Raw genomic sequence first — 27,104 nt, 5'->3', positions numbered from 1 at the left:
TGGCATACTACTGAATTTCCTTATACCAGCAATACCTTGGGGTTCATTCAGTAAAGCAAAACTTGTAGGAAAGTTGTGCATCATGCCTGGAAACATTCAATTTAAAATAAAAAAATAAAAATACTCAATGATTTTTTTATTTTTTTTTCTTACAAATGAATATGCATTACAGTCATAATTTTGTTTTTTGAAGGGTCTGCATTGTAGTATATTTCTTTATATGTGAATATGTAGCTGCTAACTTGCGGTATATGTACAGGCCTGCTAATGGACCTACAGATATTATGGTAGTTATAATTGCAGTCAAGTTGTCATGTTTAATGTTTGTGTTGTACTATATATATATTTGTTTTTACATAGCCTATAGACCGGTTTAAGTTTGCCCCTGAGATGAACACCTATGTAGATGCCTTTTTGGAAAACTGTGAGGATGCAGAAAAGCAACTTAAAGTTCTTATTGGATTCTCGTCGCTTACAAACCAAGGATACCCAGTGGTTCCCAGCACATGGAAGGTGGTTAGCCATTTAAAGCCATCTGCTTTGCAGAAATACATTGATTGGTTGAAGAACATGTTCCTTAGTCCAGATCTTGATTCCTGCCAAGATTTTAGTACCAGGCGTCAGAAGGAGAAACAGGAGCAAGAGATGACGTGAGTTAAGGATTGATGTGTATATGTGTGCAATTGTGAAGCAGAACCAGCTGGTCACAATGTTTTATATATTTTTTTTTTTTATTGATGTATGGGAAACCCCATGACCATAAATTTGTCACTTTTTTTTTTTTTTTTTTTTTTTTTTTTTTTTTAAGAACTGACAATGTGGTATTACGCCTGAGAAAATGGATTATTCCTCGGCTTACAAGTATCATTGACAATACCCAAGTAAAGCGAGATGAGGATCAAGTTATGGATATTGCGCGGTAAGATATTGGTTTGTTGCCACTTCAAATGACAAATCATTATTATTATTATTATTTTTTTTTGCGTTTTCGTTCTATGTAATTTCCTGATAGGTGGACTGCAAGCTTAAATTTGTCAGTGTACTAGAATCCTGCTAACAAAATTCCTTGTGCTTTTAATCTGTAGGTTTATTTTATTCCACGCATTTTTTGAAGCAAAGAAATCTGTGTCCGACATTCCAGAAACTGAGATACACCCATCAGTACCCCTGAATGATCAAATACGTGCACACATTGCTGAAGCATTTTTCAGGTTTATATTGAAATTTATTTTGGTTTTGCAAAGCTATTTGTATTCATTTGGATTGCAACTTTTTCACAAAATATTCGGGGGTGGGACACAGCAGACCTTTGGTGGTACAGGGTCATGCACCTCAAAGTTTAGTCACAAAAGTGGTAGTTATTGCTTTTTCGAATGGACTATATTCCTCAGCACAAACAATGAGGGATCAGCTTTCATCTTGTTGTTCTAGGAGGTTGAAGGCCTTTATATTCTTTTAGTCCAGTAATCTTCCCCCCCACCCTTTTATTTTTTATTTTTTTTTATTTTTATTGGACTGTTTGACCATTCCCAAAAGTGTGCAATATCCCTCCAGATAATTCCACCCATTTGTTGTCATTTTCTGCAATTGCAGATTTTTTTTTTTTCTTTTTTCATCTCTTGTTTTACCACTTTTAGTTCTTTCTGTCTTTGCAGTAGATTATAACCCTTAAGGGGAAGAGCATTACCTTTCCTTTTATATTTGATGTTTAACCTTAGAGGCAGGGCATGTTCCAAAAAATATCTACTGGAAAAAAAATATTTTATAGCACAATAAAGAAAAAAAAGAATCCCTTTTACAAACCGATATTAAAGCTTAAGATTTATTTACATTAAAATGATAAATGTGTCACACCTGCTCTGTGCAGTGGTTTTGCATAGAGCAGCCCCAATCCTCTTTTTGGATACCCTGCTTAGTGCTCCCAGAGCAAGCAGCTTGCAGTGGGGGCACCCAGGCAGGCTCGCTACTCGGCATGCGCACGCGCACGCACGCGCACACACACGGCTTGGCCCGCCCCCCTCTCCTCATTGTTTCACTGACTGTGATTGACAGCAGTGGGAGTCTTTGGCTCAGCCAATGAGGAGAGACAATCCCTAGAGAGCCATGGTTCTCCTGCCAATCGCTGGAGGATTGGGCTGAGGTAAGAATTCCGGGGGCTGTGATAACTGCTGCAGAGAGGTTTTTTACCATGATACAAAGATAGAAAATCTTGAGCCTTTAGAACCACTTGAAGTTCCTGTTCCCACATAGACATTCATTAAAATGCATGAAATGGCTAAAAAAAATGGATTGTCATTGCCTTCCATTGACACGCATTTTTATGTGTGTTTTTGCATGTTTCCTCAGACATCACATCCTTTTCCCTGTTTGTGGGTTGAGAGAGTGAAGGAAGAAACAGGCGGAGAGAAATTAACACATTTTGTTTTTGGAGTAACATTGGCAAACTGGATGTCTAGCATAACAGCCCCAATCATTGTCACAGCACTAGCTATATTAAGAAAGCGGATGAGGAGGTTGGGGCATGCCAAATGGCACTATTGGGTTCATCCATTGCTTGCGCTTATAACAGGATTTACGCCTTTTTCTATAAACCCTACCATTGAGACCCCTCATTAGCCAGCTTTCCACTGCACAGACTCTAATTCCCCTGTAGGTGGTCTGCCATATAGGTTCTTGAAAGGGGCAAAAAAATTAGAGGCTTATTTTTCTCAATAGACTTATGTTGATTTGGTGTGCATTGCACTGGATATTACTGCACATGAGCCAGCATTGTGTTGTGAACAGGGCACTCTGAAAACAATTGTGGTGACCTGTATTTTCCCAGTGCAGTAAAATGAGGGTCACTGCAGTACAGAACAGGGCCTAAATAAAGTCCTTACGTGCAGCATTTGTCTGTAAATGCAGAGGTTTCCCCTTTGATTAAAATTCCATTTTTCAAAATGGTTTAGTATTGTATCAAGTTTCCATCCTTTTTTTTTTTTTTTTTTTTTTTTTAGTAATTGGGTTATATTATTGGGTTGGGGCTGTAGTAGTAATAGAATTGTGCTCTACCAAAACGGGTTTTACAGAAATGTAAGTAGTATTCCAAGAAGGTAGAAAAATGAATGCATTTGTGTCTGATTGCATTTCAGCTTGCTGCTTAATCTGAACAACATGCCTGCCCTTGGAGAAAGTTCTGCAGATAACACTGTAAAGGAGAGACATGTGGTTGGAGTTACCGCAGATGGGAGCCTTTGGATTAATTGCATGGTGCGCTATGCTAATTTGCTGCTGTCACGTGAGAAAGTTGTTAAAGCGGTTAAACCATTCAACAAAGAGGAAAGGGAAGCTTGGGATCGGTAAGCACTGTAACTGGTTCATTCTGTTATTAAAGTATTGATACCATTGAAGGGAAAAATGAACAGGCTAGTTTATGTAATTGTTTCTTTTTACAATTTAAGGCTTGCTTTCATCAAAATTCATAACCATTTGGTATGTCTACTTATTTATTTGCTTTTTTTTTTTTTTTTGTAGTGATAGTTGTAAGAGATAAACTTAGAAAGCAAAATTTATGGAAGAAAAAAATTCCAAATAGATATAGAACAGACTGTTTGTTTGTTTTTTATTTTACCAACTTTTCCTCAGTACAATAAGCAGAATGTTGACCAGGCATTAAAGTAGAACTATATACAAAACCTTTTTTTCTTCTTCTTTTTAGATAGAGCGAGGGAGGGTTATAACTAACCCCTGTCGCTTTTTTTTTTTTTTTTAATGCCATCTGTGTCCCATTACATAGATTTCCCTTCACTACCTGTCCCATAAACAAAACTGCAGGTGAGAGAAAATTGCAAATTAACCACTTTCCGCCCATGCTGTAGCCAAATGACAGCTAAAGGGAAAGGCTTCTAGTACCCGAAAGGTGTCAATAGACCACCTCCCGTGATTGCGCTGCTTGCACGCTGAGCTCTGTGATCGTCGAGTCCTTTGGACTCAGGTGATCGCAGAACAGGGAAAAAGGGCCAATCACAGCGGAAACTTGGAATTTTACTTTGACTTTCAATGATGATGGTAAACAGGACAAATGAGGAGAATCTCTCTAATGGGGGCACAGAGAAATAAAAACCGACAGCTGTTCTAATCCCTCTGCACTTTATTCAAAACTTGTTTTTTTTTTTTTTTTTGCCTTTAGTTATACTTAAAGTACACTTAAGTATTTGTTTTTTCTTTTTCATACATCGTAGGACACAGAGTTATGCTAATATTCATTACCTGTTGGGTTATACTTCACCTCCAAGTGAATGGACGCTAGTAGACCAAAGGTCTTTAGGCAGGAAGTAATCCACTATATAATCCCTTCCATACAGGAAGTACTTGGCACGGTTGTCTGAGCTCTGTGAGCTCCATGTCTCTAGTCCCATAAATGGTTCTTAAATGAATCAAGGGATTGACAGATCGACTCCATTTGATGCAGGCTTAGATAAATGGTACCCGAGCCTCGCAAAGAGGACTCAAGAATCCTGCTAGGTTTTGCCTGTAATGTGGACTCCGGGCGCTGGACCCTGTGAAGTGGAATCCTGGACACTACAGCACTAAGACATTCCTGCAGGGTCCTGTACAAGTCCAAGGGAGTGGACCCTAAAACCTGGAAAGGTTACCCAGTCCTTGAAGGTCCTCAAGTGACAGGAACCCCCCATGAAGGGTTAAGTTTGGGCTCTTCGTTTCTAAGCTGCCCTGTGCCTGGACAGGAAAGTGAAACCCCTGTTTATTATTGTGGGGTGTCCCAGTGATTGTTAAAATCAGTCAAGCTAGCTAGAGGCTGGGCACTGTGTGCGGTGACTATACGGGGGAGTTGTGGGTGTTTGCAAGGTGTACTTTTTTTGCTTGGATCTGGCTGTTTTTTTACCTGTATGATGGCGTATAACGGTGCGCCATTTCACCTTGGTTTGCCATGTGTGTGCAAGAGCACCGCTGGGCTCAGTAGTTTGACAGCCATGATGCATGAGGCTTTGCCACACATGCGCCTTAGCCTTTATATGGGGGCACGAAGATTTGTGTTGTGCACGAATATGGCCACGCCCGTTCGCCTAGACTGCACATGTGCGTGAGCACACATGCGCAGAATGTTTCAGCGCACAGCCAGCTTATTTAAGTTGTGTATGCCAAGCACGCGGTACTTCCAGAAGGCAGCTGTGGGACACAGAGCAGGCTCTGAACCAGGCATTTGCAGCAGTTCATTTCTCCTTACCTGGGTCACGTGAGTCACCAGGTGTTGCTTGGCAGGCTAAAGGTACTTAGCAGGATTGTTGCATAGGGACTTAGTGAGCCCTATTAAAGGGTCTCCCTTCTGAGGTGTGTTAATACTATGGCCAAGGTACTCCCTTTTTCTGGCTAGCAAATGTCTTCAAAAAAGGAGCAGGACTAACACTACAGGGAAGGGCATACCTGTGTCATTAATAGTACCTGATGAACCTAGTCATTTCCCTAGTGTTGTATCCCCTGAAGACCAGAGGCATCTGGGCAATCTGAGCCGCTGCGCTTATCTGGGATTGTGCCTACAGTGAACGCTGCTGCTTCACCCTTTATCACTAAGGATGAACTGCCCACAGCCCTTACTCGAACCTATTTGCGGTTCAAAAACCAAACGGGGACACAAGGCCCATTTTGGTCCTAAGATCCCTGAACCAGTATCTGCTGATCCATTCCTTTCAGATTTAGTCTGTCCGCTCAGTAATAGCATCACTCCAGATGGGAGGCTTTCTAGCCTCCATCCATATAAAGGGCACGTATTTACACGTAACTATCTTTCAGCCTCCTCAGAGGTTCCTGTGATTTGCAGTAGAGGAACGTAATTTTCAGTTTGTGGCTCTACCCTTCGGACTTGCTACAGATCCCCGGGTGTTCACAAAGGTCCTAGCACCAGCACTGGGTCTTTTAAGGGCCCAAGAGATCCTGGTGCTTGGGTATCTGGAGAATCTTGTGCTCAGAGATCACTCACTACAGGCTCTAGAACAGAGCATAACATGCACAGTGCGGTATTTGGAAAGCTTTAGGCTGAATCATAAATACCAAAAAGTCAACCTTGAGACCAGCTCAAAGTCTAAAGTATTTTGGTCTGCTCCTAGATACGGTCCAAGCAAGAGTATTCTTGCCACCCACAAGCATCTGAAGGATCAGGTGCGTCAGATAAGGGGCACCAGACAACCCTCCATTTGTCCCTGTATGAGTCTTCTAGAAAGGATAGTATCCTCCAAGACAGTGCCCTATGCCCAGTTCCATTCCAGGCCTTTACAACAAGACATCTTGTTGGCTTGGAAAAGGAGAGGACAAGCCCTGGATTATCCAATTGTGATGGATGAGAACTATAAATTAGTTCTTGGTTATCTGCTGCTATTCCTAATTAAAAGTATAAATGTGCATGCACATTAGAAGTAAACACTCTCTGAGATATGTTCAGTTCAGGCTACTTCTAAATACTGATTTATTCATGGGCGGTGTTAATATTTTATACAGAAATATACGTCATTACTATGTCAGTCTAATTGGTACATCTTATTGGTTACAATATAAAAAGATGAAGAAACTTGATGCTTGAAGCTTGGTTGAAGCTGGTTCTGTTATCTCGAATACATTCTTCTGCACGCGTGGGATGTGGGGGGTAGACGCCATCTTGGCTCCGCAGAACAGGGTCAATCTGTATACTACATAATAAGTAAGGAGTATGGGAACATGTATACACATAAGCAAATAGACATTTTCTGATTATCATTATGTACATTTGATTCCTCAACAGTCCCCCCTAAAATGGCTATTTTCTTCTGTCCCTCATCTAAAGGTCCTCCTCACCTGGCCCATTCTCCTCAGCAACTCTTTTTAAGCTGTATATAGAGTTGGGCAGCAACTAGTTCACTACCCCCCTCGATACAGCTGGAGAAGAGCAATCAGGTGCTATCTATCCCTATAACCCTAGAGGACTGTGAGATTATGGACAGGGAGTGACTGTAGAGGAGTGAAGGGTTTGTCACCCTCCATCATAAGAGGGTCCTCTTCTTCTTGGTGGAGAAATGTAGGTGTGCTGTTGTCTACAGCCTTGCCCATTAACTTCTTTACGAAAGGTAGAATACAGCATACAATCAGGGCTAAAAGAACCAGGATTATTAGTACCGTTACCCCTATCTGGGCGAGCACCTTCTGCCACCCACTCATCCAGCTAAAATATTGATCCCATGGGTCTGTAATACCGGAGTTCTTCTTCAGTTCCAATGACAGATCCTCTAATTTCTTTATAGCTAAAGTTACTTTACCATTTGGGCCGGTATTATCAGGAATGTAGGTGCAACAGGTTCCCGTTTTTTCTATCATTTTACAGAACTTCCTTTCTCAGCTAACAGCATGTCTAAGGCCACCCGGTTCTGAAATGTCATGTAGGAAGTGGGGGGGTAACTGGTCAGCAATTCCCTGGAGGGCCTCTTTAGTGTAATTCACGTATCTTTGTTGGTTATAGTTTATGTAATTGATCCAATCTACATTCTTATTCACATTTTTTATGGGGATCAAAGACTCAAAACCAACTTTTACCTGATCCCTGGATTTGAATTCATCAGGGACCCCCCTTGGGACCCCTATAGCGTCTACGTACACATGAGGGTCAAAGCTTCCGGAGAGAGAGCTGCTCGCTTCCTCCTCTGACTGTGTGCTGGGTCAGTGTATGTATCAGGGGTATCTTCTGCTAGGATATGGAGGGGCATAATGACCTTTGCAAGGGCACATTCACCTGTCCAGGTTCCCTCCAATCTGGTCCTGATTTTTAGGTCCCCACAAATCCAATACACATCACCAAGTGACTGGATTTGGTTCTGTGTTAACTTCCCCGGGACCTCACTGTAGGTAGAGCAGTATCCTTTGGTGAAATTACCCAAGAACCTTCCCTTACCCTGGTAATTAGAGTAACAGGTGTAATTCCCGGGATATATGGTGATGCCCTCTCCAGGCTTCGGGGTTTTGGTAACTATAGGATACTCCTTTTTCCACATTTCACACGCAGAGTGATTGGTGGAGGTATTGGTGAACAGGCTAAGGAAACATTCCTCACTGTCTTGTGGGATCTGGAGAGGGACTGTCCCCAAATGTGGCCTAGCACTACCACAAACATAGCAATTGCTTCTGTTATGTTGGTTTGCACTGAATCTCATCCACTCAAGCCACAGATTAGTGTCAGAGAACCCAGTTTCAGCTGCCATTGTCTCTTCAAAGGTTGGGTTTGCCATCGCTATCATGTCTTTTATAGCAATGGTGGAAGGTTTGAGGGGATTCGTTATTGATTTTGATACGTTATACATGTCTTTTAGGTAAAACTTTGCTATAGGAACACCTTTTGATGGGTACCTGCCCAACCAGTAAAGTCCTGCATCACCAGGGGTGGGATTCTCAATGTTTAAAACGAGTCTCTCTCCGTCATCACTACACCCTGACTTCCATATAGACATACGTTTAATGAGGGGTTTGCCCATGTGATCTTTCTTTCTTAAAGCGCTCTGTGGTTGATACCCCCAGCCTGCTCCAGTACTCCACCCCACTGATTCCCAATAATCACAGTTTTGCCCCCAAAAATCATCCGTTATACATATGTATATCTGATCTGAGCTGATCGCCATGCAAGCCCGCTTTGGCCAACCTGTTCCATACCTGTTGCAATATCTGGGTATTATACTACAGAAATCAAAGGTAAACGCAACCACTTGTGTGTTGGATGAATTGTACCAAAATGTGGTGATGCCATTCGTTTTTGTGATGGCTGCCTGTTGAGTACCTGTTTTGGTTATAACTATCTGCTGAGCTTTAATTAAACTTATTAGGAAAAGGATATACAACACGGTCATTGTGGTGCAGGCAGAGTCTTATCTTCAGGAGATGGGGCTTTCTTGCAGTGAGAGGCGTGTATCCAGGTGCTTTTCCCTTCTAGCTTGACTGATGTAGCTGTGGTCAGCAGCACCTGAAATGGTCCATCATATCTTGGATCAAGTGAGTTTTTCCTTGAGAATTTCTTTACTAACACCCAGTCTCCTGGCTGAAGACTGTGCGTCCCCGAGTCTGCCTCTGGATCTGGAATGGAGGAAAATACTCGAGAATGGATATTGGTTAATTCCCTGGACAAACGTGTGACATAGCTAGTTAACACATCAGATTGCAACTGTAACTGTTGTGGAAAATAACAACCAAGTCTAGGGGCTGATCCAAACAAAATTTCATAAGGGGATAGGGCATGTTTCCCCCGGGGTGTGTGTCTGACACTGAACAGGGCAATGGGCAAACTGTCTGGCCAACTCATGTTAGTCTCTTGGGCCATCTTTAACATCCTGTTTTTTAGTGTACCATTCATCCTTTCTACCTTCCCGCTACTTTGAGGGTGGTAAGGGGTGTGTAGAGCCAACTGAACCCCCAGTGCTGCCCTAATCTTTTGTAAGGGTTGCTGTGAAGGCTGGGCCTGATCGCTCTCTATCACCTCTGGGACCTCAAATCTACATACTATCTCACTCAGTAGTTCCTTAGCTGTGGTCCTGGCAGTCATGTCCACCTCCACTAGGGGGCGTATTCGAATCTGTCACTCCTTTGACATTTGGGAGTGATCAATTTGTATCCTCTGGAAGGGGTATAGAGCTTTTGCCAGGTGCTTCTTCTGTGCCTTTTCTGTACATTCTGGGTTACATTTGTCGCAGATAGTGCATGATCTGCAGAAGTTGTTGGTCAATGTAGTAACTCATAAGTTCATAAGAGTCTTTGTCAAGTGGGCAGTTCCATTTGCCCATTGCACCATGGCTGGGTACATACTCCTGGGTAGACAAGGCTTCTTGTTGAACTCGAATAGTCCATCTCTGAGAGTTCCTCCTCTCCGTTTCCAGCTTTCCTTCTCATCCGGACTTGCTACTTCCTGTAATTATTTCAGATAAACTCTGTCCACTGGGAGAGTCTGTAGGATAAGCATGGAGTGGTCTTCTTCTACCACCCTGCTGTCCACTTCCCGTGGAACACTGGCTGTCTGTTTGGCAGCTGAATCGGCTAGATTGCCTCGAGCTTCCTTCGAGTTTAGTTTGTCGTGTGCTTTACTTTAGAATAGTCACTTGGGTTGGGAGAAGCAGGGCGTCCATCAAGTCCTTGATGGCTGAGCTATGTTTCACAGGTGTTCCTGCAGCCGTCAGGAACCCTCTGTCCTTCCAGATAACACCAAAATCATGGGCAATGCTGAAAGCATATCTTGAGTCCGTATGAATGTTGGCTCTTTTTCCCTCTGCCAATTTACATGCTGTAGTAAGTGTTTGCAGCTCTGCCACCTGTGCAGACATCACCGGCGGTAAGGTTTCAGTTTGGAGAACCGAGTTTTCAGTGGTGACCTGGATCCTGCAGGGGTATTTCACTCACAGTGGGGAGATGCGTGGTTTCCAGCCGCATTCGTTCGATGCAGTTATGGGGTGACAAGTCAAGACTCGACTCCTCCTCCTTACCCCCCTCGAGAAGTGGAAGAAGGGTGGTAGGTTTCGGTGTTTGACAACGTAATAGAGTAATGCTGTCTAGAAGGTAGAAACACAGGAGTCTCAAGTGTCTGGCAATGGACAGATGTTTCGGCTGGATCTTGGTGGAGTATGGGAGCAATGTCATGGGGAGCAAGCAGAACGAGGCAGAGTCCGAGAGCCAAGTCCAAAGTTTTGTCAAACAAGGCTTGTGCAGCAAAGACAGCTCGCAGACACGATGGGCCTCCTCTTGCTATCGCATCCAGCCGACAGGAATAATATCCTATAGGGCGTAGGCAGATGCCGTGTGATTGGGCGAGTACACCTGTAGCATGTCCCAGATGTTCGGATGCAAAGGGCTTGAACGTTTTGTCGTAGTCTGGGAGCCCTAGCGCCAGAGATGGTGTGCTTGAAGGCCTCAAAGTTGGATATTGCTTCAGGAGACATCTGGAAGGGGTCTGATTTCAGGGCATCATACAAAACTTGCATCAGTAGGGAGAGTTCTGGAATCCATGCTCTGCAATAGGAAATTAGTCCAAGGAAGGAATGAAGGGGCTTCTGGCCTTGTGGCAGTGGGAAAAAGAGGTGTATTACATGGTGAGGTACAGGGGATCAAGGCCCCATTCTGGACCAAGGCAGCTACATGTTTCGAGATAGCTTCTGATTGCGCCAACTTAAGTGGGTATTGTGGTTTCCGGGCAATGATGCGCCCTCTTTGAGCTTGACTGAAACTGGTGGCACTTTTAAGTGACCAATGTCTTCCGGGCCTGTGGACCATAGACACGCAGGAGTTCTGTCAAGTACTTCCTGTGGTATTGAACTTGGAGTTATTGCTTCATGAAGTGTCATCAGGAGAGGCAGAGAATACAAAGCAGATGAGTCTTCCAAGGATAGGGGAGTATGTAACTTCACCCCCCTATAGGTGTGAAAATGATTGACGCCTGTAGTCTGGACAGCACATCAGCTCCTTGTAGATTCAAGGGACATGTAGAGGACACCACAAATCTGGTAAGCAAATCAGGAAATGTCCTCACTTGGAGAGGCTCAGTGAGTGGACTGGAGCGGGGCACCCCATCCACTCCCACACAGGAAACATCAATAGTGGAAAGGAAAGAATTATCAGGCAGGTCCTCAGCCCTCAACACACTCCTGGCTGCACTCATGTCAATGAGACAAGTGGTAGGTTTTCCTTGTATAGGTAACGTGACCTTTTCTAGGGGTCCCCCAGTCTCATTTGAGGACACTGTCATAAGGGGTGACACGGGTTTTCTCATTTCCTAGCATGAGTTGGGGCGTGGTGGTGAAGGTCCATGTCCACGTTGCCCTTCGCGGGGATCCCTGTCATGTCTCAGATGTCTTGGGGCTCTGCATACTCTTCTGATGTGACCCCGCTTCCCACAGTTGTAACAGATGATCTTTTCCCTGGTATTGGGCAGTGGTGGTGGACGAGTGTAGGCAGGATCTTCGTTTTGTGTTACCATGAGGGGCGTTGGTTTTTTTCCTTTTTGGTTTTCTATCCCTCTGGCCACCAACAGTAAATTGGACATTTTCATTGAGCGTTATTTAGGGTGGGCCACCATCAGGCTTTTTCTGATATCCTCTCTGAGTCCTGAGACAAAAGCAGATGATAACATGTGTGTGTGTGTCTTTTCATAGAGGGAGAAGCCCAGATGTTCAAAGGCCTGTATGAGTCTAGCATGATACTTCTCCACAGACTCCCCTTTATCTTGGGCAATATCTTGGATTGTGGTGGTCTGATCTGCCAATTTCTCCTTTGCCCAGTCGCGGAGTTGTGCACAGAACTCCAAGCCTGAGGTATAAGAAGTGGCACTTGCCAGGCAGGCATCATTGAAGGCTGTCTGCATGACTGGCCAAAAGACATGTCCTGCTTTAATTTGGCATAGGCTGATCAAGTCTCTCCAGGCAGCTGAGTAAGTTTCTTGTATCTGCACTATCCTGCGGTAGAAGAGCATTGGCTGTTTCTCTGGGTCAGGCAGACTTGTCACTAAGGTTGCTGCTTGTGATGGAGTAAAAGCGACATACATTACCGGTGCCCCTTCTGGTAACCGAGACTGGTGTTGGGGCAGGGAAGGGGCACTGTTCTTTATGGTTGTCAGCATACGTTTGAGATCCTCCCGGAACTGTGAGTCCGGAGCCGGATTAGGGGTTAAATCAGCAGGTGGCCTTGGTGCCTGTTGTTGGTCTTCCCACTCGCACGCTTCTTCATCATTAACATATCCGGCCTGTGAAGGTAGTGCTTCCATATTAGGGAAGACAGGTGTGTGGTAGGAACCATCCTGGTTTAAAACAGGAAGAACTGGGTATAGGCCATGGCTGGGCATATTGGGTGTACCAAGATTGCCGCCGGCAGGAAGTGCACAGGGCTGTGCCTGAAGTGTGGGCTTGGGTGTACCAAGATGGCCGCCGGCAGGAAGTGCACTGGGCTGTGCCTGAAGTGTGGGCTTGGGTGTACCAAGATGGCCGCCGGCAGGAAGTGCACTGGGCTGTGCTTGAAGCGTGGGCTTGGGTGTACCAAGATGGCTGCCGGCAGGAAGTGCACTGGGCTGTGCTCGGGTTGGGGTGGTGAGAAGGGGGCGGGCGTTAGGCGGATAGCAGGATTGTCCCTCCCCGCTTTCGTTCCAGTTTTTTGTATATGGGGGCGGTACAGCCGCATTATCAACTCTGTGGTAAACATACATATTACAATTTGCATCTTTCTTGATTTCCTCTTCTATCCAACCTTCTTTGTGCAATGTTTTTGCCGTCCGGTACCATGCTTCTGCCACATCCAATAAGCCGTTATCACACAGAGTGCCCCTTTGTTCTCTTATCAGCACACGCCATTCCTCTGCTTGTAGTCTAGCAGCACAGTTTTTTAAACCACAAACCTTCGCTATCTTGGACAACCTTTTAACTGCTTCACTGCCCTCCCTCCCCTTCACAATATCACAAGCTAGCATTCCTTTCTCCGGCTTAGTGTTCTTCTGACCCATCTCCCCCTCCCCTCTGTGGGCCTCCCAACACGTAACCACTGTCTTTTACTCTGTTCTGCTCTTCTACAGCAGTCTCGGCCGACGGTTTGAGGGGGGAGTGAGGACAACTGATAGCTTGATAACCCTCCTGCGTGGCTCTCTGTTCTATCTCTTCGAGGGTCTGCCCAAACCCCCCTTTCACTGGATAATGTACATTTAATCTCAAAACTAGGAGGTCAGGGGTGGTGGGGAGCAGTGGCTTATGGCCCAACTGATCCTTCAGGTAGCCACCTTCTATCACCTTCACCAATCCCCAACCCCTCTCGTGTATAGCGAACAGTAAACCACAAACACACTCAGTACAGGACATTACCCCTGACACTCTTTGAACTGCAAAGATAGCTCTCGGGAAGAGCTCACCTGAGTCACAAGACTGCCAAATTCCAGCTAGCCTTCTTTCAAACTGCCCTCATTCACAGTTTGAGCTAAACCCTCAGGAACGCTTTCCCGAGCAGGACATTCATAGACGGTTGCAAGGCTGCCACATCCGCAAGCCTTCTTTCAAACTGCCCTAATTCACAGTTTGAGATTAACCCTCAGAGGTCCTACACAGCCAACCTCGAGTAACCCCGTCTATAAATGCCTGCAGAATTCCACCCCACCACCAGAGACACAATCTAGGGGTGAGGATGGACACACGCCTGCAGCTGAACTTTCAGTCTGCTAAATTTGCAATTCTTCAGAATGACAGACACTGAACAGATAATAGTCAGCAGAAAACCATTAGCAGGTTCGTTAAAACAGCTTCAGGCGAGAAATAAGTTACCTGCCTCTTTGAACAATCAAAAGGAGCCAACAAGACAAAATCAACGGGCCCAATCAGAGAAGTCGTACAAATGGTAAGGATAAATATGCTTACCGTACTGTTAGGGCTGCGCGCTTAACCCCCTTCTCTGATCTGGCCAGCCGTTCAGTCCTGGAATGCGGTCTCCCTTCGATTGAAGCCTGAAAGCCGCCCCACACACGGGCGCCAGTTGTGATGGATGAGAACTATAAATTAGTTCTTGGTTATCTGCTGCTATTCCTAATTAAAAGTATAAATGTGCATGCACATTAGAAGTAAACACTCTCTGAGATATGTTCAGTTCAGGCTACTTCTAAATACTGATTTATTCATGGGCGGTGTTAATATTTTATACAGAAATATACGTCATTACTATGTCAGTCTAATTGGTACATCTTATTGGTTACAATATAAAAAGATGAAGAAACTTGATGCTTGAAGCTTGGTTGAAGCTGGTTCTGTTATCTCGAATACATTCTTCTGCACGCGTGGGATGTGGGGGGTAGACGCCATCTTGGCTCCGCAGAACAGGGTCAATCTGTATACTACATAATAAGTAAGGAGTATGGGAACATGTATACACATAAGCAAATAGACATTTTCTGATTATCATTATGTACATTTGATTCCTCAACACAATGTTCTTATCTCCACGGCCATGCTTAAGCCTAAACTAGTGGTTGCAGGATCAGAACCTACAAAAGGGAGATCCTTCCTCCCGTTAACTTGGAGAGTACTGACTACAGGTGCCAGTCTCTCAGGCTGGGGAGCGACCCTAGAGGGGCTCACAGCTCAAGGGAATTGGTCAGGGACAGAACAGATCCTGCCCATCGATGTCCTGGAATTTACGGGCAGTCATGGTCAGTGGAGCTTCAGGACTGCCCTATCAGTATTGAGTCCGACAGTGCCACGGCAGTGGCCTATATAATCCACCAAGGCGGTACTAGGAGTCGTTCAGCTCTGAAGGAGGGGAACCACATACTACTCTGGGCAGAGGGACATGATTTATATCGGTAGTCCGTATATCAGGAGTAGAGACCTGGAAGGCAGATTCTCAGCCACCAGCAGATCTGCCCAGGGGGAATGGTCCTTTACACCCAGGCATGTTCCAGGAAATTTGCCAATGTTGGGGAGGGCCAGGGGTTGACCTACTGGCATCCAGGCTCAACAAGCTACAGCAGTTTGTGTCACAAACAAGAGATCCTCAGGCAATCGGAGCATATGCTCTGGTGGTTCCATGGAGCCAGTACTCCCTGGCTTATGCTTTCCCTCTGATATTTTTTGTGCATGATTCAGAGAGAGGGAGTTCCAGTCATTCTGGTGGCACCAGCCTGGCCCAGAAGGCTCTGGTTCCTTAGAGATTATGAGACTGATAATAGATGGGCCATGGACCTTTCCATGGTGCCCCGATCTACTGTCTCAAGGTCCTTAATTCCACCCTAATTTACAGTCTCTAATGTTGATGGCATGGCTATTGAATCCAATCGGGACCAGTGGTGTCTACCCTAGTGAATGCTAGAAAAGCTGTCACTAGGAAGATCTATCATAAGATCTGGTAGACTTATATCGCTTGGTATAAAGCCAAAAATGGCATCCTTGGAAATATATGATTGGGAGAATTCTCTTTTCTACAGTCAGCTGTGGAAATCAAATTGTATTCGAAGCCAATCCGAGGTCAAGTTTTGGCCCTATCAGTATTCTTCCAAAGGCCTTTAGCCTCCCATTCACTGGTCCAAACCTTTATGCAGGGAGCCTGTTCTTGGGACTTGAACTTGGTGCTGTTTGTGTTACAGAAGCAACCATTTGAACCTATCAAGGAAATTCCATTAGACTTGCTATTACACAAGCTAGCCTTCCTGATGGCTATCGCCTTGGCCAGAAGGGTTTTGGAGTTGGTGGCCCTTTCATGCAGGGAACCGTACTTGATCCTCCACCATGACCTGTTCCACCCTTTTTGCAAAAGTAATGTTGGCCTTTCATTTAAATTAGGATGATATTTTGCCTTCCTTTTTTCTGTCCGCATCGTTGGGTGAAAGGGAGACTGCATTCTTTGGACGTTGTCCTGGTAGTCAAGGTTTATTTGTCTAGATCTGCGGAAAACCGACGATCTGACTTTTTTTTTTTTTTTTCTTTTTTCACTTTGTCTTGCCAAAAGGAACCAAGAAGGGACAGGTAGGTTCCATTGCCATTTGGGTCTGTCAATTGGTCATACGGGCCTATGGTCTGAAACATAAAGCTCCTCCCTTAAGGCCCCTTTCACACTGGGGCAGTGGGTGCGTCGGCGGTAAAGCACTGCTATTTTTAGCGGCACTTTACTGTCAGTTTTGCGACGCTATTCGGCCACTAGCGGGGCACTTTTACCCATACCGCCCCCCCTTAGTGACTGAGAGGGTTGAAACCACTGCAGCAGCGCCAGTGGTATAGTCATGCTGCCCCATTGATTTCAGTGGGCAGGAGCGGTGTATACACCGCTCCAAAGATGGACTTTTTTTTATCGTCCTGCCAGTGCACTGCTCCAGTGTGAAAGTCCTCGGGCTTTCACATTGGAGAAACAGCGGCTCTTTCAGGACTCTTTGCAGTCACTATTTTTAGCATTATAGCACCTGCAAAGCGCCCCAGTGTGAAAGGGGTCTTGGGGTGAGAGCTCATTCTACCAGGGGTGTAGGAACCTCCTGGGGTTTTCACCATCAGGTATCTTTGGCTCAGATTCGTAAGGCTGCAACCTGGTCTACAGTACATACGGTCACAAAATGTTATCAAGTTGATGTTCGAGCAGCCGAGGATTCGGCTTTCGGCCGCAGTGTACTCCAGATTGCTGTATAAGGTCTGATGGCTATTTTGCAGTGTCTCCCTCCTCTCAATGAATATTAGCCTAAAGCCTCGTACACACATTACGATTGTTGGCCAACCAAGCGTCTGATTTTTGTCAAAAGGGTGTGTGCCAGTATGCAAGTCAAGATCCTAACTGTACACAATTGTCGTGCCACAAATGCAAATGTAGTGACGTACTATGAGGAATTTCAGCTCTTGACGCCACCCTTTGGGCCTCTTCTGCCAATTTCATATTTTTTGAGTCAGAGCATGTGTGTTTGTACTTTCGAATTTTGTGTAACAGATTTGTGTACTGACCATTTGAAAATCTGATGTCAAACCGTTGTCCGACTATTTACCAGCCTGTCATCTAACAGTTGTTGGCCGAATGTTGGACAACAATTGTCAAAAGGAGCCTTCTAACTAGGGTTGTCCCAATACTGATACTAGTATCAGTATCGTGACGATGAAGATGGGCGTTGCACACAGCCTTTCCTTTCATGGCAATTCAGTACCTGCCCATCGGTGCCCATGGATGCCACCTATTAGTGTCCAATGCCTGTCAGTGCCAGCCACCTGTCCATCCATCTGTCAGTGCTGCATATCAGTGCCACCTAATCTGTATTGTGCGCTGAAAACTGACACATGACAATAAAAGAAAGGTATCGGTGAGTACTTGAAAAAAGTATTAGTAACCCTAATACAAACGGTAAGATTTTAGGACAGCAGTTTGTCAACAATCACACAGTGTGTATGAGTCTTAACTCTGCGTCCCATGATGTACTCAAAGAAAAGGATTTTACAGGCAAATATGACGTAAAAATACTATTTTTGTTGGCTTTCATTCTGGAAGAAAACATTGGAAATCATGCACTGTTAATATTTAATCGCTCGTGGAAATTTTGGAAGCTACCAATGTTTAGATGACAGAGTACATACGTCAGTGCTCGACAAAACCCGGTCGCCAGGTCGCATTGGCGACTAGACTCAGCGACCTTGCGCCTGGGGCAGCATAGCTGGGGGTATCCCGTCTCCGTGGACCCCCCCCCCCCCGGCGCGATCGCGTCGGGCCGCGCCGCAGGCGGCCGGTAATTGAGCCCCCGGCTTTGAGGCCTTCTGTGATCCTATGGTTCCTTCTGGAATCTGGCGCCCTCTTGTGGTGGCCGTTGGAATTACAACCAACAATGCTAATGGGATTGCCTGCCAATCTTTCTCCATCCCTTTACTTAGAACCCCTAAACAAAAAAAATAAAAATTAAAAAAAAATTATATATATATATATATATATTTTTTTATTATTTATTCTAACACCCTAGAGAGTAAAATGGTGGTCGTTGCAATACTGTCTGTCACACCGTATTTGCACAGCGGACTTACAAGCGCACTTTTTTTGGGGAAAAATTTTTATTTAATAAAAAAAAAACAGTAAAGTTAGCCCAATTTTTTTTTTTTTTATATTGTGAAAGATAATGTTACGCCGAGTAAATCGATACCCAACATGTCACGCTTCAAAATTGCGCCCGCTCATGGAATGGCGACAAACTTTTACCCTTTAAAATCTCCATAGGCGACGTTTAAAAAATTCTATAGGTTGCACGTTTTGAGTTACAGAGGAGGTCTGGGGCTAGAATTATTGCTCTTACTCTACCGATCGCAGCGATACCTCACATGTGTGGTTTGAACACCGCTTTCATATATGTGTTCGCTTCTGCACGCAAGCTTGGCGAGACAGGGCGCATTTAAAACATTTTTTTTTCTTATTTTAACTTTTATTTTTATTTTTTTCACTGTTCTTTTAAAAAAAAAAAATGTGTGTCACTTTTATTCCTATTACAAGGAATGTATAAATCCCTTGTAATAGAAAAAAGCATGACAGGTCCTCTTTTTTATATATGAGATCTGGGGTCAGAGAGACCTCACATCTCATATTTACACTAAAATGCAATTTAAAAATGTCCCTCTAAGAGCTATGGGCAATGACTTGGAGACAGGTGGGGGGCTGGGGGCTATCTTCCCCTCACTCGTCTCCATGTCAGGCCAGGGACAGGTCCAGATCGCCGTCACGGACCTGGCTCCTAGATTCCAAGCAAATTTGTCAACCCCTGACCTACGTGTTTTAGTAACACAACCGACCTTTAATTTATTTGTAAGAAAAACTTTCTTGTATTGTAAAACAGCATATTGAACTTTTAGGTGACCAGATTGTACATTTAAATATTAGTATTTTACATTTAGTTGATCCATCTTGTCGGATTTGTTTCTCTATGCAGAATGCTTCAATATGTCGAAGACCTGCAAAAGAAGCAAGCAACCAAGAAATCAAATAGCATGGAGCTATCTGCCTATCAACAGTTGTTGCTGCTAGTAGGAATTCATCTTTTTAAGGTAAAATGTAATCTGCTAAAACATGCCATCTGAGAGATACTGTGCTGGCAAAATAAATTGTATTGACTGTTTTCCTCACTACTAGCTTCACCATGTCTTAGAGCCGGTTCACACAGGGGCCGCACGACTTGCAGAGCGACTCTGTAAGGCGACCTGCACACGACTTCAGCGGCGGCTTGCAAAAAGTCGTCCCTAAGTCCCTTTTTCTAAGTCGGACCGACTTGAGTCGTTCCTATTAGAACGGTTCCATAGCACAGAACAGAATGCCACTTGTCAGGTGGCTAAGTCACCCCTATGTGAACCAAGTCTCAGGGGTTGGTGAGATATAAACTCTCATTAGACGGAAGGGGTCATTTTTGTTCTACCTCTGTTTGTTAGGTTTACTAGCAGTGCTTTTCTTTTCTATCACAATCCAAAAACATACTGGTAGTTTAGTTGACACTAGACCTAGATGATGCTACAGTGTGTGTGTGTGTGTGTGTATATTTGTATGAGTAGAATGGGCACATTTTAGTTCTCTTCCCGATGAGAATTCCTCAGATAAGTAGGCCGCCATTACTGAAGCGCTAAAAACAGTTTGACTGGTTGTCATGCTGATCATTTTGAATATATTATCTGGTCCTTGAACTAATATTAGCGCACAGACCTGGAGTGCTAACTTGGTCTGTTACTCAGGAAGAGAGCTGCATTGGCAAAATTAAAGTGGTTGTAAAGCCTTACATATAGCCAGTGACGTTTCTGGCCCCAGGTGATAGAGATTAAACAAATCCGCCTACATAAGTTGTACCTGTTTATCTGCAGTCTTTTTTTTTCTCTACATCCGTTTAAAGTCCAGAATGTCTAAAGTTTGACTGAGCTGTCAGAAAAAGGGGTCAGAGAGATAAAATTACTTTGCAGAGCTCAGTGATGAAATCTGATTGGAGGGAATGGATAACACCCCCACACACCCCCCACACAGAGAAGGCTGTCAATAAGCTGGAGGTCCGTCTGCTGTCGCTTCTTTTATCTTTGGTGTCAGGAAAACTTGTCATTGTTAGTGATTCATAGAGGAAATCAGCAGCAGACAGAAATTACACTTGGGGTTTGATTTACTAAAACTGCAGAATGCTTAACTTTGGCATGGTAGCAAATTGTCTTTTAAAGCCGTAGTAAATCGCATACAAAAAAAAGGCACTGGGCATCGCATACTGGCACATTATGACAGACTTTGCTGAAACAAAGCCCCCCCAGCGGCGCACTGTCACCACTGAAGGCACTTTCATCTTCAATATAAACAGAAAAGTCATTGCTACTACCCATATACCACATAGATAGCAGGTACTCGACCCACAGTTGCTGGCTGTGTAGAGTAATGTAGAAAAAATTATCCGCACGCCGGTTGTTGCTTGTAAAATGTCTTAACTTTATTGAATAGTCACAGTGAACAAACAAAGATTAAGTCAGTTGATGCGTTTCAGCCTATAAGGCCTTAGTCATAATGACTAAGGCCTTATAGGCTGAAACTGAAGAAACTTTAAGAGTAACAGCCGAAGTGTTGATCATTTTTTTTTTTTTTTTTTTTTTTTCTACACTTCTGTCTTCACCCAGTCGTCTTTCCGGGTTTGTGGGCTTTGGCGATTTGAATGGCCGAGCCGGCGATGACGGCCCTCCCGTGGTGATGTCACTGGCTGCATGTAAAGTAAACATCTCCTAAACGGTGCATGTTCAGGAGATGTTTATTGTACCTATAGGTAAGCCTTATTATAGGCTTACCTATAGTTAAACATTATATGTGGGAGTTTACGTCCACTTTAACTTTCATCTTGTTTAATTAAGCCTTGACAAAAAAAATGGATTCTGATTAGTTTCTATTCAGAGCAGCACCAGATTTTGCGCTCTGTTTTAGTAAATCAACCACACAGTTTTCTTATAATAGAAGTTAAGGATTTTTGTATTTATTTTTTTTAAGACTTTTATAGTTAGGTGGATGCAGCATAAGTGCCAGTCTAGGGTTGTGGGAGGATCCCTACCATATTACTTTTTTGAAAGCTACAGTGACAGATCAGGATGGCATAAAAGTGGAGGGGAGTAAGCACTCACTCCTGTTGGTGTCTGTTACCAGATAAATCATTTCCTTTCTCAGCCTTGGAAGAATTATGTGTTTGCTTTAATATTTCCCCACTATATAAATACAGGAACTATGAAGCATAATAAGATAAGAGAAGCTCAGTTAAAACAATTTTTATGCTAGTGTTGCCCATTTAGATTTTGCTATTAACTGCCTCTGAAAACTATCGTGGCACTTGTTTTACTCTTGTATACCTTTTTAGTAGCTATAATATTGTCTTTTAATGACCATATTTATTTTAAAGACCCCAGAGGAGAGTATGGAGCTGTTAAATGATATCCACAACTGTCTGGAAAAAGCCATGAAGAAAAAAAAGAAGAAAAAGGAAACTGAGGGTTTGTTCTCTTTTGTATTTAGAATTCCAGATTTTTTTTATATTATTTTCTTGATGGAGCAATCTTAACCACTTTAATAGCACTTTCTCTTAATGCTGTGTGTGTGTGTTTTTATTTATAAAAAAAAAAAAAAACCCTGCAGATTATACCTCATTTCAGATTGCCTATCTGTGCTCATGTGACCAGCCGGCTCTCTCCTCTCCCCGTCTGACAGTCGGAGTGGGAGGCGGGGCAAAGATTCTGCCGCTGACGTCAGGCGGGAGGAGGAGAGAGCCAGCCGGTCATGTGAGCGCCGATCAGCTCTCTGAAATGAGGTATAATCTGCATTTGTTTATTTTATAAATCAACCACACAGGGAGACAGCATAAAGACACAGAGGGAATAATATGAGAATGTACATGTTCATACTGCAGCAAGAGGGGCAGGGGTGGGCACTAGAGCTGCACAATTAATCGTTAAAAAAATCCTGATCTGACACTTCTTTTCTGACACTTCTTTTCTGACACTTCTTAAGTTAAAAACAATATTTTTTGCTAGAAAATTACTTGGAACCCTCAAACCTATATATTTTAGCAGAGACCCTAGGGAATAAAATGGCAATTGCTGCAATATTTTATGTAACACTGTATTTGCCCAGCGGTCCTTCAAATGCAATTTGTTGGGAAAAAAATTCACTTAGACGAATAAAAAAACAAAACAGTAAAGTTAGCCCATTTTTTTGTTTTAATGTGAAAGATGTTACGCCACGAGAATCGTGATCTATCTTGTATGCAAAAAAAATCATGATTCTCATTTTAGCCAGAATCGGTCAGCTCTGGGCACTATTGTGAGCTAACGTATAGGGAAAGGGAGGGCAGACAGGAGACAGTGGGTGACAGAGGCACGTAAACTGACCACGGTGTCAGGGCTCAGCAGCCATGATGACCTATGGTCAGTTTACAGAGGGGAGGGTAAAAACTGGCAGGATCAGCCAGATTTTTTAGGTGTAAAAAAAAAAAACAATGAAAAGGCGCTAAACCTAACATAAAGGCTCGGTGTACCAAACACAAAATGCAGCTACACACAAAGTCCTAAACCAATAATGAAAATATAAAATGTAGTGCTAAACAATTGTGATTAAATAAAATAGCAATATAATCACCTCAAATGAAAAAAAGGAAAATAATAGTTATGTGACCACAAGTCCAATGTCCTGAAATGGAGAGGAAATGGAGATATTTCACTTCAATCCCAAACTGACATGTGAGACATGCAATGCTGATGGATCAAATATACAACCATGAGAGTGTTCAGATGTAGAGATGGTTACTCTTACCATAGCAGATGGACGCCTATGCCGTACGGCAATGCATCTAATGCGCTTATGGTACTGGATTCCCAGTGGTAAAATGGTGCCAGGAGTAATGCTGGTGCCACGGCTGTGATTCTAATAAACTTGTGGTTGGATGACCGTCCCCAAACCGATGGTTCTCAGGGGGCAGCAAATGGCTCAATCCACATGATGGTTAATAGAAGGGTGACCATCAATGTGCAAACATGGAGGAAAAAGAAAAAAGGAAGCTCCACATGGCGCAGGTCAACCAAAAAGGTTTAATAGATTAAAAAATATCATACAAAAAAGAATCATGTATGAATAGTAAAAGTGATCACAAAATGTACTCGTAAAAGCAATGTGGAAGGCAGAAAGTGCATCCCGACGCATGTCGACGGAATAGTCTTGATGGGGCATATCATGGATATGCCTCAATATATACTACTGAATATGTCCCATATCTGGGCACATATATGCGAGTGCAATTTTGAAGCATGACCTGTTGGGTATCAATTTACTCGACATAACATCTAAAAACAATTGGGCTAATTTTACTGTTTTCTTGTGTGAGAGATAGATATATAGATTGTATGTGTGTGTATGTATGTATGTATATGTATATGTATATGTGTGTGTGTGTATATATGTGTATATATATATATATGTGTATATATATGTATATGTGTATATATATGTGTGTATATATATATATATATATATATATATATATATATATATATATATATATATATATATATATATATATATATATATATATATATATATATATATATATATATATATATATATATATATATATTCTCTTTTTATATCCTTCTTGTAAGACCGCTGCGCAAATACGGTGTGAAACAAAGTATTGCAATGACCGCCATTTTATTCTCTACGCTGTTAGAAGAAAAAAAACTATATATAATGTTTGGTTCCAAGTAATTTTCTAGCAAAAAACAAAAACTGTTTTAAACATGGAAATGCCAAAATCTCAAAACGAGACTGGTCCTTAAGTGGTTAAAGGGACAGGATCTTTGTTACTCCAAAAAAAAAAAGGGGGCTTTTAACATTATTTTGAATTTCCTTTTATAATTGGAGCGCTTGGTTCTGCTAAACAGAAAGTAGGTTCAATTGCATTATTAGTCTTGAAGCAGAACAGGCAAAAAGCTAAATACATTATATGTGAAGTGTTGTATCTGCCAAATCATTTTTTATTCTGTTCAACTTGTCAACTTATGTTTCTCATATCCCTGGCCATGCTGCATATCTGGATAGCAAGGTGTCTGGCTTTTAGACACCGCCGACAGGCTTGGTGATTTTGTAGATCTGGAGCAAAAAGTTTGGGGTTTTTAGCTTCAGGATTCAAACATGGCTGTTAGACTGTCCAAGTAGTAGTGGCTTCTTCACCTGTCCTACAGCTAACTGAAAGGTCCTTTCTGTAGTCCAACAGTGAGCAAAAGTTAAGATAGTGTTTGCAGACCACTTAAAGTGGTTGTAAACCCTCACAAACCACTTTGACCTACAGGTAAGCCCAGATTAAGGCTTACCTGTAGGTCCAAGAAATATCTCCTAAACCTACACGTTTAGGAGATATTTACAAAGATAGTGCGCCTGCGTGCCGCAGACAGATGTGATTATCGCCGTTAGTGGCATGCCGCTGCTAACGTCGATATGGCGTTAGTGACGGCTCCCGTGTGCATGCACGGGAGTGATGTCATCGCTGCTCCGGCGTTGTGAGTGGCCAGAGCAGCGATACCCGGAAGAAGATGGATGCTCCAGGCTACAGGGGACAGCGGTGACATTGCTGGCTCCTATGTCAGGTAAGTGACACATAATGGGCTACTATGCGATGCATAGTAGCCCATTATGCTTTACCTTTGCACGGAGACAAAGAGGAAGTAAACCCAGCAGGGTTTAATTACTCTTTAATTGAAATGTGATTACTTGTTCTCTAAAGAGTTAACCCATTGATTTGATGGTTTACAGCTAGGGAGTCTTACTGGATTTCAAATGTTATACCCCTATCACCCCCATTATAGATCAAGTTCTTTCCTGTTGCTGTCACTTTTTCCAGTCGAATGTTAACACATAAGACCTAATATAACACAGTATATTTGAAAAGATTTCTATTTGTGGGCTGACTATACTTGTGTAACCATGCCACAAAATGCCAAAATAGTGTTTTTGTGATTTTTGTTGTGGTGTCTACAATTTAATTGTAGGTTCATGCACGTGCTTTAAATATGGTTGTAAACCCTTACAAACCACTTTGACCTACAGGTAAGCCTAGATTAAGGCTTACCTGTAGGTTCTAGAAATCTCCTAAACCTACATGGTATTTGGCAAAACACAGGCGCACCGAGTGCGCGGCTGTCAGCGGCTATATGCCGCGAGTGGCGGCTCCCGTGCGCATGCGTGGGAGTGACGTCGTTGCGGCTCCATCGAATGACCGCACCAGAGTAGCGAGACCCACCAAGAAGATGGAGGCTCCATACACAAGGGGACAGCGGTGACTTCGCTGGCTCCTGTGTCAGGTAAGTGACACATAATGGACTACTATGCGATGCGTAGTAGTCCATTATGCTTTACCTTTGCAGGGAATCAAAGAGGAAGTAAACTCATTAGGGTTTACTTCCTCTTTAATTATCTGTGTTCACATAAGTAATTTCTTTATCGTACATCACGGAACACAGTGCACCATAATAATGACTGTCTGGGTTATACGCTACCTTTAGGTGATTGTACACTGACAACCAATAGAAAGAAAGTTCCCCCATATAACCTCTCCCATACAAGGGAGTACCTCAGTTTTTTTGCATCTTGAAGGTGATGGTCATGGCTGTTTGAAGCTCTTCAAAACATAATGAAGTCCCAGTAAAGGGCATTCTGATCGGATCCATTCGAATGGCACGAAGGCTAAAATAGATGGTACCCGAGCCTCATGGGAAGGAGAGAGGATTCCTTTGAGGGCTTGCCTGTTATGCAACCTTATGGCGCTGGACCCTGCGTGATGGAAACCTGTGCAGTGTTTATTCTGACCAAGGTGCTTTCCTGCAGGTTGCTATACAGGTCCAGAGGAGTGGACCCCAGATTGAGGGGGACCCAGTCTCTGAAGGTCTTCTATGATAAAGCTCACCGTGATGGGTGAAAATTGGTCTCCTGTTCTGTTCTGTTCAGAGTTCTACAGCAGGAATGGTAGATCTGCATGTGTTTGCAGTTTCTTTTTTTTTTTTTTTAAAGCGAGAGAGAAATCTGTTCTCCCGGTGGCCACTAGGAGCAGTGTGCCGTTTAATCATGCTATGTACTCTTACTCATGTGGACTGCAGTTTATTCTCCAGCCGCTAGAGGGCGCATGCTCACTCAGTATGGCCTATTTTTTTATATATGCAGGAAGTGGAAGGGTGGCCATGCCATGTGGCAACAGGTTCATTTGGCTTCTGGAGACATGGCAGCAGCCTAAAGATACTAACAAAGTGTGAGCACTTACTCTGGGAGAACTATATGAAGACAAATCGTGATTTTAGGAAGGGCAGGCGGCATCCAGTTCGAATATTTAGCAGTGGATCTGCCAGTTTATCAATGATGCCTATGGTTTAAATGGCAAAAAATTCCTGGGCAGAGATTCTATACCAGATGTTGGGAGTATTTGGGCCATCCATCATCAGATGTCGGTGGCCCAGGGGTACAAGACCTATATTTGGTCTTTGGTTTATACATCTACAGGGTTTTTACCAGGTCAATGTCATTCACGTAGAAAATAACGCCTTTGGCCTTAGCGTATTACAAATAACGGAGTAGGTCCTCATTTTGGTGGCAGTTTCTTTAATAGTGTCTCCCTCTCCTCAGGG

General features: G+C 43.4%; 1 protein-coding gene across 1 annotated transcript in view; it reads left to right on the top strand.

The window, feature by feature from the left end:
- MYBBP1A (MYB binding protein 1a) overlaps positions 1 to 27,104 on the top strand; it is an 85,817-nt gene that overhangs the window by 18,784 nt on the left and 39,929 nt on the right. The window contains exons 9-14 of the mRNA XM_077482360.1: positions 361 to 650; positions 809 to 919; positions 1,086 to 1,211; positions 3,132 to 3,338; positions 19,379 to 19,493; positions 21,845 to 21,935. Coding sequence (XP_077338486.1) covers positions 361 to 650; positions 809 to 919; positions 1,086 to 1,211; positions 3,132 to 3,338; positions 19,379 to 19,493; positions 21,845 to 21,935 — 940 coding nt within the window. The remainder of the gene's footprint in view (positions 1 to 360; positions 651 to 808; positions 920 to 1,085; positions 1,212 to 3,131; positions 3,339 to 19,378; positions 19,494 to 21,844; positions 21,936 to 27,104) is intronic.

This window comes from Lithobates pipiens, unplaced genomic scaffold, assembly GCF_037356315.1.
Source record: "Lithobates pipiens isolate NorthernLeopardFrog02 unplaced genomic scaffold, aLitPip1_a1.2 Scaffold_16, whole genome shotgun sequence".
Taxonomy (NCBI): domain Eukaryota; kingdom Metazoa; phylum Chordata; class Amphibia; order Anura; family Ranidae; genus Lithobates; species Lithobates pipiens.
The sequence above is the reverse complement of the archived record's forward strand: the minus strand, read 5'-3'. Positions and strand labels throughout refer to the sequence as shown.